The 16,145-nt window shown below is 35.9% G+C and overlaps 1 protein-coding gene across 1 annotated transcript; it reads left to right on the forward strand.

The window, feature by feature from the left end:
• The first annotated feature begins 3,593 nt into the window (after positions 1-3,593).
• LOC145160566 (serine/threonine-protein kinase STY13-like) lies at positions 3,594-6,199 on the forward strand. The gene is made up of 6 exons (XM_079079817.1): positions 3,594-4,153; positions 4,282-4,414; positions 4,520-4,715; positions 4,792-4,916; positions 5,232-5,390; positions 5,485-6,199. Exons 1-6 carry the CDS (start codon positions 4,020-4,022, stop codon positions 5,809-5,811), a joined length of 1,074 nt encoding a protein of 357 aa, XP_078935943.1. The 5' UTR covers positions 3,594-4,019; the 3' UTR covers positions 5,812-6,199.
• Positions 6,200-16,145: the final 9,946 nt, after the last annotated feature.

The following is a 16,145-nucleotide window of genomic DNA, read 5'->3' on the forward strand; positions in this document are numbered from 1 at the left end:
TTGCATGCACGTAAAGTTTGCAACTTTATGTGATGAACATGTCTTGGGGAATGGTATTTGCAATATGGAACCTTTTCATGGCTTAAAAAGCATCTGGATGGATGAAGGACTAAAGGGACTCGACGAGTTGTATGGTCAACTCGGCGAGTCCGATGAAGATTGTCGTGAACTTGGCGAGTCAGTAGGGTGACTCGACGAGTCAGTTAGGGTTTTCCCGGCTTTTAGCACACATGAACTCGACGGGTTGCAGGGAAACTCGACGGGTTGGCCAAGGAGTTTACGGCCTCAAGCATTAGGAACTCGACGAGTCACTCATGTGACTCGGCGAGTTGACGAGTTATGCAAGGAACTCGACGAGTGGTTGGTTGTACTCGACGAGTTAAGGTCAACATGGACTGTTGACCTTGACCTTTGACTTGGACTTTGACCAAGGGTAGACTATTTGACTTCTGGGAGCATTTTGGGAAATTGGAAATTATGAGTATTGTTCTATGGTGAATATAGGTGGTGGAGTTTGTGACAATGATCCGAGAGTGGAGCTTATCACTTCAGCGCGTGAGTTGCGAGGTGAGTTATCCTCACTATACTCAAGGGTCTAAGGCACCAAGGCCAGCCCTTTGTTTTGTTATTGGGATTATTACTGTTGTGATATGTTAGTTCAGTATCCTAGCAGATAGGATGGTTATATGCTAGTATGACCTGTTAGATCGGTATCGTGGTAGATCGGATGTGGTTATGCTTAGTGACCTATAGTTGGTCTGATTATCTGCATGCTAGTAGTTATGCCAGTTAGGTGGATCTGTAGGACTGCTTGTAGTATCATGTGATTATCTGTATGTGCATTGGTTGTGTTATATGTCGACATATTATGTGAGATGGGTTGAGGTGATACTGCTTCGTGCGGTAACCAACAAACCCGGGAGTATTCCAGATACGAGCTGAGGGAGACTCGTACTGTGGGCTCGGTGGCAATCCAGATGTGAGCTGTGGGCCCGGAAGGCAATCCAGACTCACACTGTGGGCCATGGGGTAATCCAGTCTGTGAAGTTGTGGACCCAGTATATGTTGTTAATTGTATATGTGCTATGTGAAGTGTATCAGTATGTTGGCATTCCAACCCAATGGTTGAGGGCTTGGGGTATTCCATCCCGATGGATGATTGGACCCATAGTATGTTGTTTGTTATTGTATGTGTATTATGATGTATATGGGTATTTTGGGGGTAACTCACTAAGCCTTAGAGCTTACAGTTTCAGTTTATTATTTCAGGTTCAGTGGATGACCACGGAAAGGCGAAGGCGTGATCGTACACTTCCTCGATTGATGATTATGATTTCTGGGAACTCTGATGTTTAAACTATTTTGGAAACAAATTGTAATAATAGAATGGTTTTTAAATGATTTAAAAAAGTTTTAAATTGGCTTGGATTATATAGATGTTACAATGAATTACTTTACAAAATGGTGTGATATTTATATATAGAACGACATCATTTAGTGTATTTTGGTTCGGTTTGGTTTTTTCGGTTTCTAGATATAGAAAAACCAAACTGAACCTAAAAAATCAGTTTTTCTAAAAGCAAAAACCAAACCATCAAAAATTTTCAAATGGTTCGATTTTTTTGGTTTTGGTTTGGTTTCGGTTTTTTTGCACACCCCTAGTTGGCAAGTCAAAAAGTAGTTTATCAGATAACTTTTTTTTTTAAAAAACTACTTAGACTATGTTTGACATACTAGCTTTTAAGCTAGCAGATATCTGAAAAAGCATATTGATAGCTGAAAAACTAATTGTTAGTCGAAATGCTAACCGCTAGATTATAAGCTAATTGATAAAAAATAGTGTTTAGTAAAAACTAGTTGATAAGCTAGTTGAAATATAGAAAATTACATAAAAGCGAAGTTAAAAGAATATATTTTTTATATTTAATTAAGGGTATATTTCGAAAGTTTTAAAATAAAACTCATGAAAAGCTAGTATTAATAGTTTTTTTAAAAACTAACTTATAAGTAACTTTTTTGTTTGTCAAACATGACAACACAAAAAAATTCAAAAAATAACCTAACTGTGGCATGTCAAACACAATCTTAGACTAGTTTTTTATGATTTTTTTCAAATATACTCTTAATTAATTATAAAAAATATATTTTTTCTAAATGTCATTTTTATTTCATTTATATCTTCCCAGTCTGTTAGTTTTTACAAAACACTATTTTTTATCAGCTAGGTTATAAACTTACAGCTAACAATTAGTTTTTCAGCTAACAACTAGTTTTTCAGCGAACAACTAGCTTTGAAAAGTCTTTTTTACTTTATTTTTAAAAAATCATCATTTATGCATATACATAAAAAAACATTTTTACCAATTGAGAAGCTTAACCGGTACATTTGCTAATAAAATTTGGATTACTTTTAACTTTTAGTAATTGTAGCTTAGAAAATTTAACTTATCATTATTATATTCCTATTTTAGTTTATATTTATATGTTATTTTATATAATTTTATATATTTCAAAAGCTTTTATTATTTGTGTGGAAGACTTTTATACAAGTAAAAATTATAGATTTCAACTATTGGCATAAAAATGTCATGTAGTTGAAAAGGTATAGTAATTAAGAGGCTAACATTTATTTGTAAATACTTGATGCAAATGAAAGAAAAATTGTTGGAAGCAAAACCAAGATGTCACCTGACAAAGGAAAAAGAAAGAGAGGTGTTAGAGGAGGGCACGTAATCTGTAATCCCAAACCACCATAGTTTAGAGTTGATGGTGATTTTAATAAATAGTAAAAGAAATAAATTTATTTCAATACTTAATAATAACTAGAAAAGATTCCCCGATGTTGCTAGGGTCGGAAGATATTGTTTTGTAAAGTAAAGTAGCATGTTGGTTGCTTTTTGTCCGTTAATGTGAGGGTAATTTGGTCTTTTCAGGTAGTAGGGACTGAATTTGTCACAATGGGTAAACCATATGGACCATTTATGTAATTTTGGCGGTGGTGGTGATGGCAGATGGTGGGTGGGTTTATGGTATTGGGTGTGTATTTTCTAATAAATAAAACATTAATTTAAAAACCAAAAAGAGAATGTTAAATCTGGTAAACCACAAGGACCAATCGTGTAATTTTGTCTAACAATAATAATAATGATGAGGGACCATTTCTGCTAAAAGACTAAATACTAATAATATGTAATAAAAGGTGAGGGTTATGAAAAATTCAAACAAAAGTGAAAGGGTTGTTTGTGAACAAAAGCATAAAGATGAAGGTTTAATATTGTAAGTTGAAAGACCAAAATTAAAAAAAAAAAAATTACCACTTTACTGCCACTTTAATATATATATATATATATATATATATATATATATATATATATATATATATATATATATAATAATAAAGATATTTTCATAAGTATCTCATAAAAATAAATTTTGTAGACACACATAAATATATAGACGTCAAAATATCAATCAATTTAAGGGACGACGTATATTAAATCTTGAACCACGTGTCACATAGCCTAGAATTTCCCAGTTTAACGCCATCGCTTTTGCCCTTTTCTCACCTAATTATTTTTAATGACTTCAAATAATTCAAACTATTTTGTCTGACAAAGACTCCCAATTCCCTTCCTCAATCTCTGCCGATCAACCCCAAATAATGCCTAAAACCTTCAATATACTCCCTTAACTTCAACCACCCATCTACCTTCTTCTCTCATTCAATCTCTTTTCACCTCTTCAAGTCGCCATTAATATACTCTGATTCTCGGAACAAAGCTCTGCATCAGGTCTCTGGTGTTTGTTTTTTTTAATTTCTTATAATCTCATTTAGATTCCCTAGTTCTGTATATGATCTTAGGCTTGTGTATGAGTATGATTCTCCTACATTGAAGCTCAATCGTCTTTCCACTAGACTTCTATAGTTGCAGTTGATCCCTTTTTTGCGGGTCTAACTTCAAAATGCAGTCTTGAAAATATCTTTTGTGTTAAATCCTGTACGACAATTCGGAGATACAATGGGATCTGGAAACGGATTTTACTCGACTAATGAGGAGTTTAATTTGGAAGCAAAGTGGTTAATTGATCCGAAACTTCTTTTTGTCGGTCCAAAGATCGGTGAGGGTGCACATGCCAAAGTCTATGAGGGCAAGTAAGTCGACTTCATCTTCATTTTCTTTTCATTGAAGAAACCACAGTTAGCTGGCAATCAATTAAGAAGATGCATATCATGTCCTTCAATTTGAGGCATCTGACGTTGTTGTTATTGAATTTTACCAGGTATAAAAACATGAATGTTGCAATTAAAATTGTAAACAAAGGCGATACACCTGACAGCATTGCAAAAATCCAAGGCCGATTTGTGAGAGAAGTTGCAATGTTATCTAAAGTGCAACACAAGAACTTAGTAAAGGTAGTATGCTGTATGCTGTATGCTGATATGATCAAAACAAAGACTGCATAATGCATATTGAATATCAAAATCGTATATAAATGTCCATTTTTTTTGTAATCACAGTTTATCGGAGCATGTAAAGAACCAGTGATGGTGGTAGTAACTGAGCTTCTTACTGGTGGAACATTAAGGAAATACATGGTGAATATGCGACCAAAGGGGTTGGATAGAAAAATTGCTATAGGTTTTGCACTTGATATAGCTCGTGCAATGGAGTGCTTACACTCACATGGGATCATTCATCGCGACTTAAAACCAGGTAAGTTTCCCTTCACTTGTTCCTATATAAAAACAAATGCAGATGTCATAAATTTTTCATTTCTTGTTATTTTCAGAAAACTTGCTGTTAACAGCAGACCACAAAATGGTAAAACTTGCTGACTTTGGTTTGGCCAGAGAAGAAACATTAACGGAAATGATGACTGCAGAAACCGGAACATACCGGTGGATGGCTCCAGAGGTGATATTTCAAATGTTTCGATTTTATAAAAAAAAAAAAAAAAAAAAAAAATCCTACCTTTTCGTTGTTTTCTATATCGTGATTGTGTTGGGAATAATAGATAAATAAGAACACTAAGTATATATGTGGACAACTCCAAAACTAGAGAAATACTCCAGAGAGAAAAGTTCACTATATAGACTAATTTCTCGAACCAATCCCCACAATGGGGTGTTTTGTGACCAAAGCCTTGGACTTCTTTTATAAGCATGTTCTTTTAGCCAAATCTCGACAGATTGATTCTCTAAAAAACGGATATCTGTTATGTGATTGTAGCTTTACAGCACTGTAACACTGAGGCAGGGTGAGAAGAAACATTACAACCACAAAGTTGATGCTTACAGCTTTGCAATTGTGTTATGGGAGCTTATACATAATAAGTTACCATTTGAGGGGATGTCAAATCTCCAAGCAGCCTATGCTGCTGCTTTCAAGGTACACACACATCTTTTTTATTTAACTCATTTTTTTTTTGTTCTGAAAATAAAGAAGATATAATTATATATTGTTTTTACTCTTTATTATACAGAATGTGAGGCCAAGTGCTGAGGATCTCCCAGAGGATTTGGCTTTAATTGTGACGTCTTGTTGGAAGGAAGATCCAAATGCGCGTCCAAATTTCAGTCAAATAATTCAGATGCTAAATCATTATTTGTCTGCCAATTTGCCACCTGAACCGGGGCCCACGGGTATTCCTCCTCGGATTTTTGCTTCTCAAAATGCTGTTTTTTCACCGGATTCCCCTGGCACAAGTACATTAATTCAAAAAACAAATGAATCTAGTGAAGGAACACAAAAAACAACAATGGAAAATAGCCCCCGAGGTGTTTTTTCTTGTTTTTATCGGTGTTGGTAATGGTGGAATGATGAAAGCTTACTTAAAAGGAGCAAGGAAGATGGAGGAAAAGAGTAAAAAGTACATGAGTTTAAGTAGTTGGAGGATTATAGATTCTCTTATGATTTTGAACCATTGAATGTGGTTATTATTGTAAACTAACCAGTATTTATGTAAAAATGTGAAAAGAACATTATGCTTTGCAAGAATGAGCGGTTTTATGCTAAAAATATGAGACCATTGTGAGTGGTTTTGGTGCATAATTGCTCATTTTTTTGGGTGTGGTGTTCTTTTTGTAATTTATAATAGTCATGGTTTGTTTATGGTAGAAAACAAATGTAGATGGTTTAAAGAGTCAATAAAGGGTTGATGGTGATGTAAAAATTAGAAATAATAATTATAAGGTCAATCGAGGGGCCCTTTGAACCCCACTCAATTATTAATGTACCAGTCTTTTCTTTATATAAATTAAATATATTAAGGTCGAAGAAGTGTATTATATATAAACACGCCGACTTAAGTTTGTTTTATAGAGTTTAAGTTTTACATTAATTAATTAATTAATCCTCCCTAATAAATAAATTTTTTTTTTGTCACATGTCACATTCTCATTGATTTGGCACATGTCATTTTGTGATTATATTCAATTAATTTTTTTTCCACATAGCATTTTATGGTTTTTTTTTTCATTTTATTAGTTTCTACATGATATTTTAATTAAAGTTTCATTAGTTTCTTTTGTTTATTTATCTAAATTATTTGTTTAATTTAAAAGAAAAACAAACAATTTAATTTTAATAATTCAATATTTTTCTATTTTTTTCTTATAAATTCAAAGTTCTCAAATGTTTAGAATTTCATATTTTTTTTCTTTAAAATGAACACATGTAATACATGGGTATTACACCTAGTTTATAATAGATCAAAAAGACAAAATTGCAAAAATGGTCCCTGTGGTTGGTAAATTTTTGTGTTTTTGGTCCAAAACGAATCGTTGGTGCACCACTGGTCCAAAATTGGATCTTTCTATCGTTTTTGGTCCCTATCTACTTAAAAAGACCATTATGCCCTTATAGTTTGTTTTTCCATTTTTTTATTTATATTAATGTTTTTAACTAATTGAAAATACAAACACACACACATTCTCTCTCTCTCTCTCTCTCTCTCTCTCTCTCTCTCTCTCTCCCTCCTCTTCCGTCTTTGACTTGTGAAAGTCAAATGGAGTTATGAGGAAACATGCGAAAGCACTTTCCTTCCATGATCAAATTGAAGCCATATACAAGTGAATGAAAGAAAATTAATCAATTCTTCTTTTTCTCCTCGTAACCATTTACGACCTCCATCTTCTTGAAATGGTGTTAAATATAGGGCATAACCCTCTAAAGCCTCACGAATCTACAACCCAAATTCATCAGTTCTGAAACACCACCATTTCACCACCCCCTTACCCCACCATAAGACCACCTTGCACCACCCTCTATTGACCATAATCACCACCAAATACTACCCAACCTTCACGTTTTCTGTTTACCTTTCTTCCTTCACTTCGGAGAACAAGCACCACCAAGGAGTTGTGGTGTTGTTATTTTTGTAACCATCGAGCACTACTAAAAACCACCACCGGTGGCTTTTGACCACCGTGAACCATACCAATAACCCACCACAAACTCCACCTTATATCCCCTACAGTTAGATTAATCAAACACCACCCCAAGCACCCTCAAACACCACCAGTCGCCATCCACAGTTCCTCCAACCACCTCCTCTCACCAAGGTTGCCGGAAAAACGAGAAAGAAGGAAACCCGACAACCCACTGCCACCATCCTCCATAACTGTTATTGTCGAAATCCTTTCCCTTTCATCTCCAACTCGTCACTTTCGTCGAACAGAAGCAGGAACGAAGCAGCAAGAGACCGTCGAAGCAGCTTCCTGTCGCACGTCGCCACCAGCTGCCGCTGCAAATTTCTGAATCAAAATAAAAATCCGGATAAATCAGATCTAGTTGAGAGGATACGAAGTCGATTTCATGGATCTACGATTGACATTCCCCTCCTAATTCGAGTGGTCGATGATGGCGGCTTTAGGGTTCTTCAGTTGACGCTAACAAACCCTCATTCAACCTTCCTTCTTCAAAAAACAATCGTTTATTCTCTCTTCAAAAATTTCAAACAATCTATGCACAATGTCCCCTTAATCCTAACCCGAGAGAGAGAGAGATGGGTGGGATGGGAGGTGGGTGTGAGGGTAGTGATTTCTTTTTCCTTTTCTTTTAGTTAAAATAATAATAAGTTAAATAAAATAAGTTAAAATGAAATATTTAAGGGCATATTAGTCATTTAAGGTGAGGTATGGACCAAAATACATCAAAATACCAACCATAGGGACCAAAATCATACAAAATATCTGAAATTTGACCACTGATGCACCAACGTTTCGTTTTGGACCAAAAACACATAAATTTGCCAACCACAGGAACCATTTTTGCAATTTTGTCGATCAAAAAAGTTAAACATTGACCATTGGTGAAAATTTATAAAGTTGTGGTAACTTGGTCATTAAGACGATGGAAACCCATAAATTAGAAAACAAATTACAAATCAGTTTTTAAAATGGAACTTTAAATTTGTGTGCAAAAAACGAGATATGATCTAAATATGCTAAAAAGAAATTAATGTGCACGTAAAGTTATGCGCACGCACACATTCTTCCAAGTATAAAAACAATTGTTTATAGATATTAAATATAAGGAAATTAATTAAATTAATAATGTAAATTTGTTTACTCTATTTTATGGATGATTTGGAAGGCGCGCAATGGAATTGTCTTCATAAATATGAAAGACAATTAGTTATGCTTTTGACGGATGATATTAGCATTAGCATTTTCAATTGGATTAAGAACATGTCCAAATTTTGTAATATTGATTGGTCTTTATGGTGTGTCACCTTTATCGAACTTTTCTTGTATTTGACTTGAGTTTCTCACTTAAGTCCTTTTTTGTGCTAATATATTTGATTGTCATTCAAAAAGAAAATGTAAATTTAAAGGAAATAGCCAAAAGAAAAACAAGTACAAAATTGGGTATTTGGGACCAACAATTTTTTTTTCCCGACAATACATTATAGACTGAAATTCTGGATTTTGGGCTAAAATTTCGGATTTCAAAAAAAAAAACACTAGAGTTTTAAGAACAAATCTGATGAATATATTCTAAAATTTCAAGAAAAAACTTTATATTTGTCCTAAAATCTAGCAAAAAGTCAAACAAACATGGTAAATGGAGAGTATATATATGATATAAGAGCTTAAAATCAGACTTTTGATTGAAAAATGATGTTATTAAACTCTTCAAAATAGATATTTCGGACATAATTAGAGAAATTTGTTTGAACTTTTTTTTTTGAAAATAAAAAAAAAATCAAAAATAAATCCAAATTAAAGCATTCAAGAAAAAATGATTATTTTTAAAATAACTAAAAAAATACTTACTTTTATTAAAAAGCTAATTTATAATGATTACTTTAGTTAATTTCCCTTAAATATATATAAATCTATTATGAAAGTGAAAATGTAAGATTTAGCATAAAGAATAGGCATAATCATTTCGTTCGATTCATGTGTAAATGAATCGATTTTAGTTATTTTTTAATTTTGTAGGATGGGGTCCATCTATTTATACATTTTTTTTATAATTTAACTCTATCTCTTATAATTATATTTTTTTTCTTAAATAATTATAATCACCACATTATAAAGTCATTTTTTTACCTATATATATATATATATATATATATATATATATATATATATATATATATATATATTATAGCATATATATTATATATATACTAGACGGATCCTACTTCTAATATAATCTTAGTTGGTTGTTCCTTATTTCATAAAACTTGAAGTATTTCTTGGGATTATTGAAGAATCCATAAATAAATTATAAGCTTATAAATACGAACAAATATTGAAGCATGGTACTATCCGTATTTAGGATGTTTAAAAGGGGTAGCAGACTAGCAGGAACATTAACTAAGGAGCTAGCTTTCCTGAGGATCTTCCACCTCAATCAGGTGAGTGCATATTTACTTTAATGAACATGATTTAATACAAGTATTTATTAAAAATACTAAATATTGTTTGACAGTTTATCTGTGAATTATGTGTTTATTGTCTAGAATATGCATTAGATGTATACTTGATGACATACGTTGTGCGAACCAGATATGGTTCTATATGTATATATAATATTATTACGTGATAATAATAATAAAAATATTATTACTGAAAAGATAAAATAATATAATATCTCAAAAATCACAACAAATTTTAGCTTTTCAAAAATAACCCAAAACCATAAATGTTTGCAAATCATTGTTTCAAAAATGTATTTCCGCAATCAGAGTATCCCAAAATCCAAATAACATAAAACCGAAGGACGTGCATCATCACACCTTTGCCTTGCCACGGTCCTCTGAAGTACCTTAAACAATAACTAAAATTTTAAGTCAAAGCTTAGTGAGTTCCCCCAAAGTACCACCACATAACATAACAAACAACAACATGCATACATAGCCTTCTGCATGACTAGACTGCCGCACCGGGCCTTCAGCCTATCTGGATCGCTCTTCGGGCCTTCAGCCTGACTGGGCCGCTCCGTAGTCCTTTAGTTTGTCCGGACCGCCCTGGGTATCTTGGCCTTCAGCACCAGCTAGTTTGCCTCAACCCAGTAACCATAACATATTGATATAAACATTATCAATCAATAAACAACAAAACATAGGCAGTCCTACAGATCTACCAATCTAATCACATAACGAGTAACCACATATCTCCGCATAACAACAACATACAACAAATCAAGATATCTAATCCAATGGGTCGGTATTGGTGCCTTCGACGCATAACTACAGTGAGGAAAACTCACCTCTCGGTCTGAACAAATAGTTGAATAGGTCTCTGCTCCGAATCTTAGCTCTACTCGTCAACTATTCATCAAATAGTGACCATCCTCAAATACCACTCAAAATACCCAAAATGTCCTTAAGTCAACAGTCAAAGTCAAAGTCAACTAAAGCAGGTCGCCACGTCGTGACCATCCTTGGCCACGTCGTGGCTACTAAATGACAATACAGTCGAGACTTAGCCCAGCCGCTACACCGTGGGGACCTTGACCACGCCGTGATCACTGAGCTCCCAAACAGCTTAATTGATTAAGTTGATTTCTTTGATCTTAAGAGCTCCAAAGTCCAGATCTGGTCCATTCTAAGGTCTAAGTGGATAAAGTTTCTAAGTTTACCCCTTTAGACTCTCTAAGGGATAGAGATCCACATTTCTAAACCTAAAAGGGGAAGAACAAAGCTTAACTTAACCCATTAAGCACTTTCTCTTGAAGACAACTAGATCCCAATTTCCACAACGTTTCTAGCATGAAATAACAACATAAAAATCCTTACTTTCTTGAAATGCATGTATAATGCATCTCGTGGACTCCATTAGGTCAAAATGAGGATTTTGGCCAAATCTTCCATGCATGATGGTAAAACTCAATGTTATTCCAGATCCAAATCATCTAAGGTCCAAAATGACATGGAGATTCATAAAGTTGAAAACTCTATGAGATCTCATCACCCAATAATCAAGGACATGAAAATTAAGGCATATAAACCTAGATCTATGCACTTTAAACGAAAAAAAGATTGGAACTTGGGGACTTACAAGAGTCCAGAAGATGCACAAGAAGATGTTGTGAAGAGTTGATTGTTGAATCCAGGCCTAGAAGTCACCTCCTTTTTTGTCACAACTAGCATTTTGGCTAGGAAATTCCGTCCTCATGAAAGCAATAACTATTGTGAGACTTGTGCTAACACATTAAAAGTGTACTTTATGGTTCCTAATGGACCATGAAAAGATAGAATGCAAATCTCTCCAAGTATGTGAAATCTCTCCCAAATCTCTCCAAGTATGTGAAATCTCTCCCAAATCTCTCCAAGAATATGAAATCTCTCCCAAATCTCTCCAAGTATGTGGAATCTCTCCCAAATCTCTCTACGTACCTTCCTCAGTCGAAAATAGCCCAAAACCGGAGGAGAAACCCCAAAAGGACCCTCTTGGTCCGGAACCTTCTGATTCGGAACCTTCTCAGCCGGACAATTCCGCATGCTCCAGACCTTGTGCACTTCGAAACTTCCTTCACTCCGGAAGAGTTTAGATCCGGAATGCTCGCTTTGGACTATCTCGCGCGCATTGGGAAGACTTCGCCCCGAAAAGTCTCGCATCTCGGAAGCTGTTGACCCGCTCCGGAACCAAGGATATGCTTCGGAATTCATGGCTTGGCTCCGGAAATTATCATTTGACTCCGAAAATTATCACTTGACTTCAGATGTCGCCCAATACCTCCGGAACCTTGAAGAGGGGCTCCGGAACTTCCCTCAGCCCTTCGGACCCTCGCAGGAGCCATGCTACACTCCGGATTTTTGTCCATTTCAGACTTTTTCGTCATTTTAAGGCATTTTGACGTCGGGAATCCCACCAAACTCGTATTTTTCTTAACTTAGACCCCTAAAACCTATATTTTATGCCAAATATGATTATTTAAATCATATTTACATAAAATAAAATTTAGGATTTATGAAGATTCTATCCTAAAATCAAGATAAGGACAAAAAAAGGTTTGACCTTGTGATTTGATGTAATCTTCCGTTTCCCATGCAAATCACGGTATCCCATGCTTTACCCACCAAATATCAATGCTTGGACCACCAGATATCCATGCATCTAAGTTTCCCCCCCCCCCTTTTTTCTCCTATTCTCTTAATGCAACGTAGGTGGAGGAGTTTTAGATTTCCACACTTCTGTCTCTCTCATTTTCTCTCAAATACTCCTCCCAAGAGCAAAGTTAAGGATCTTGCTGGAAGCAAAATTCTCAAATCTTCCCTGGAGTTTTTCTAAAGTAAGTTCTCCACTCATCTAAGATTTTATATAATCTTCAAGATGAATCCATATTATCTTACTCATAATAATATGTGATAATCAACCTTAGGACAACATTCTTCCCAGAGGAGTTCCTCATCTCAGCCAAAAGTTTAAACTTGAGACCTTCACTCCATAACTCCAAACAACTCCTCAACCAACTCAAGGTGAGCTTCATACCCCTACTTTTTCGAGATTTCTATTGTTTCTGGGGGAGAATACAAGTCAAAGTCTTGTGTAAATCATGATTTATTTGCTTATTGTGTATGCATGCCACCTTACATGTGTTTAAGTATGAAAACTCTTATAAATAGTCCAAAGACTCGAGATTTTGGTTAAGTCTCAAGAGTTTGGATTATATCTCACAAACCAATTTGGAATCAAGAACTAGTATGTTACCAAGTATAAGTCACCGAAATTTTATAACAACAACTATAAGGATTTGCTTTAAGATTTGCTTAAACAAGTTGTTGGACAAAATATTTTGGAAAATGATTAAAGTATGGAAATATTAATATTTTAGATCATTTTTGGCCAAACATAAATACAAGGTTTATCTTGGAATACTATGTCATACTCATGACTTTTTGCCAGATTAACAAACTATTTGTGATTATTTATAAATATTTAATATAAATAATTTTATCAAGGAAAATATACGAAAACATAGTTTTCATGACAAAAATATTTGCATGTCATAAACTGTTGTCGTAAAACCTCCAAGAACATAAGTAATGTTCTATATGTCATAAAACAGAAAATGCGTGTCATAACCGGCAGTTATAAATTTATACAAATTATAACTTGACACTTTTTCTCTTGACTAAAATGGCTTTTTTTTCAATAAACGAAAAGGAACGAACACGAGCACCCAGTTACCGAGCACAATCAACGATATGGAACAAGAACGATATTTTTATTCAATGAGTACGGATTTCATTATTTATCTAACAAATAATGGATCTCTAATGATTGCTCAAAAGGTTGTTAATATTCTAGTCAGACAAATCTCAAAAGCACCTAAATATAAAATATTAGTGTACGTCTAAAGTCCTGTAAGGAGATATAGTCAGAGTCTCCTGGAGGGAGAGCGAGAATTTATGTATAGATCTATACGGGGTTGACACCCCGCACCTTCGCTGTTCGCTACAGCTAGACATGCCAGTCTAGGGTGACAAATCTCTTTTCCAAAACTATAACATCCCGTTTAAAATAGAGTAATTAAATAATAAACCCGGAACCCGAGAAGAAATTTATATTATTATTTTATTTTATAGCTCAAATTAAATAATAATTAGCGGGGTGTTGGTTTCGGGAAGCCAAATGACAAGAATTAAGTCTTCGGGGGTTAAAGTGTAAGTTCGAGACTTATTTTGTAAGAATTTTTGAAGCAGGGGTTGTTTGGTAAATGTTGGGCTTAGATTGAAAAGATTTTTGGAAGCTGGGGGCTGAAAGGTAAATTTTGGACCTATATTGGAAATATATTGTAAAAGGAGGGACTGTTGGGTATATTGCGGATTTAATTTGAAAGGAGTTTCTAGAGTCAGGGTAGAAATGGTAACATTAGGACTTAATTTGGAAGAAAAAGGAGAATGAGGGTCCATTTGCTTTATTATGGGCCAACCTTTTCATGAGGCGGGTATATAACCTCACCAACCGGTAACCCTAACCCTAAACCTCTAAACACCAGCTGCCATCTCCTTCTTCATTCCCGGTAGCCGCCTCCACCATTGAAGCCTCCTCTCAGTCGCCGCCGCAACTACCGCCTGTGATGTCGTTGACGACCGAGTGTGAGCCGCCGGAGACCGCTTTGGAGCCGTAAACACCGACGCGTGTGTCATGATCGATGGAAGTCTCTGTCGCCGCTGTTGTCGTTCGCACATCAGAACTTCGTCGTCGTTTCTCCGGTGCAATGTTCTAGCTCCATCCGCCGCCGCTCATACAAATAGTGAAGATGAAGACTGTCTTGGGGACGTTGAGGCTGCCGCCGAACGGAAGAACCACTTGCTCTTTCGTCGTGGTTCTCTGGTTCCACGTCTCAGTTCGTCCTCTGCAAGCACCGTCGTTCTTCCCTTCGTTCTGTGCTGTTGCTACGCCGCCGTTAGCCATCGCTGCACCGCTAGAGCGGCTGATGTCATCACCGTGAACCACTAGGTGGGTGGTGGTGTCACTGTTCCGGGCTCGTGTGTGTGTGTGTCATTGAATGTGTTCCAGTCAAGGTCGAGTACGGTGTTTTGTTTGGCCGGAAACCATGGAAGACCACCATGGCTGCCAACCATGGTGGTTGTCGCCGCCTTATCCGTTCTGCCACCACCAGCCGCTGCGTGATGGTGGCTGCGTTCGTGTTTTGCGTGTGTGTGTTATTTTTGTGAGTGTGTGTGTTTGGATATCGTTTTGTATCATTGTAATCGAGTGGAATAGTAAGAAAAACTCCAGACCACCACCGTAGAGTGGTGGTTGCCGCCTCCTGCCGCCGTGTCGGGTGGCGGTGTGCTTTGATTGCGTTTGGACCTCATTTGGGGGATGTTTGGACAATGTGGGATCAATGGAACCCTAATGGGCCCAATAAGGTCCAATGTGACCTAAAAGCCCAACCAATGGACTAATGGGCTAGTATTGGGTTGGAAAACCCTAATTAGGGTTTGGAAAACCCTAAGGGCATAAAACCTTAATTGTGGCAATTGTTTGGGACACACACGAGAATTAATTATTAAACCTAAATAATAATTAACAATTATTGGCAAACTAGCTTAAGGCAATAATGGACTTAATGGATTAAGTCCTTAACGAATTAAGTCCTTAAGGGGTTAAGTAAGAAACACTTAACCCTAATCATCATTTCATGTGAAAGCCCTAATCTTACTCGGGCCTTCCTATTGGGCTTTGGCGATTGGACTATTGATGGGCCAGCCAAGAACAAGTTGATGGACCAGAGTAATTAGATGGGCTTTAGGATAAGGCCCATGTGAGGACTTGGGCCCAATTTGGAAAATTGGGCCATAGATGGGTCATAAGTGGGCCTTTATGATTATGTGATAATGGTCCATGGGAATTGGATTGGAATAATTGGGTGGGCCTTAAGGAAAGACCATGTAGAGGTTTGGGCCCAATTTGGAAAATTGGGCCATATGTTGGGCTTTGGCCCATTATTTTACTTTTGGGCTTTTATAGTGTGAGTTGGACCTTGGGCTTGGAACCCAATTATTAACTGGGTATTGTTTGATGTTGACAGTTCGGGAATCTGTCAACCAGCAGCGGGAGCTTTACCTGCGGGACTTCAGCAGTGCCAGGTGAGTTATCCTCACTATACTAAGGTGTCTAAGGCACCAAGGCCGACCCATTGGATATGTTATCCTAGCAGTGGTTATGTTGAGTA

The sequence above is a fragment of the Lactuca virosa genome, chromosome 2 (assembly GCF_052849685.1).
Source record: "Lactuca virosa cultivar CGN04683 chromosome 2, Lactuca_virosa_CGN04683_v6, whole genome shotgun sequence".
Lineage (NCBI taxonomy): Eukaryota > Viridiplantae > Streptophyta > Magnoliopsida > Asterales > Asteraceae > Lactuca > Lactuca virosa.

What these genes read in the sequence shown, in the direction of transcription:
- LOC145160566 (XM_079079817.1), top strand. Translation starts at nt 4,020, where the DNA reads ATGGGATCTGGAAACGGATTTTACTCGACTAATGAGGAGTTTAATTTG. An exon ending in AACACAAGAACTTAGTAAAG is followed by an intron (nt 4,415 to 4,519) that starts GTAGTATGCTGT and finishes TTGTAATCACAG; the next exon opens with TTTATCGGAGCATGTAAAGA. An exon ending in TCATCGCGACTTAAAACCAG is followed by an intron (nt 4,716 to 4,791) that starts GTAAGTTTCCCT and finishes TGTTATTTTCAG; the next exon opens with AAAACTTGCTGTTAACAGCA.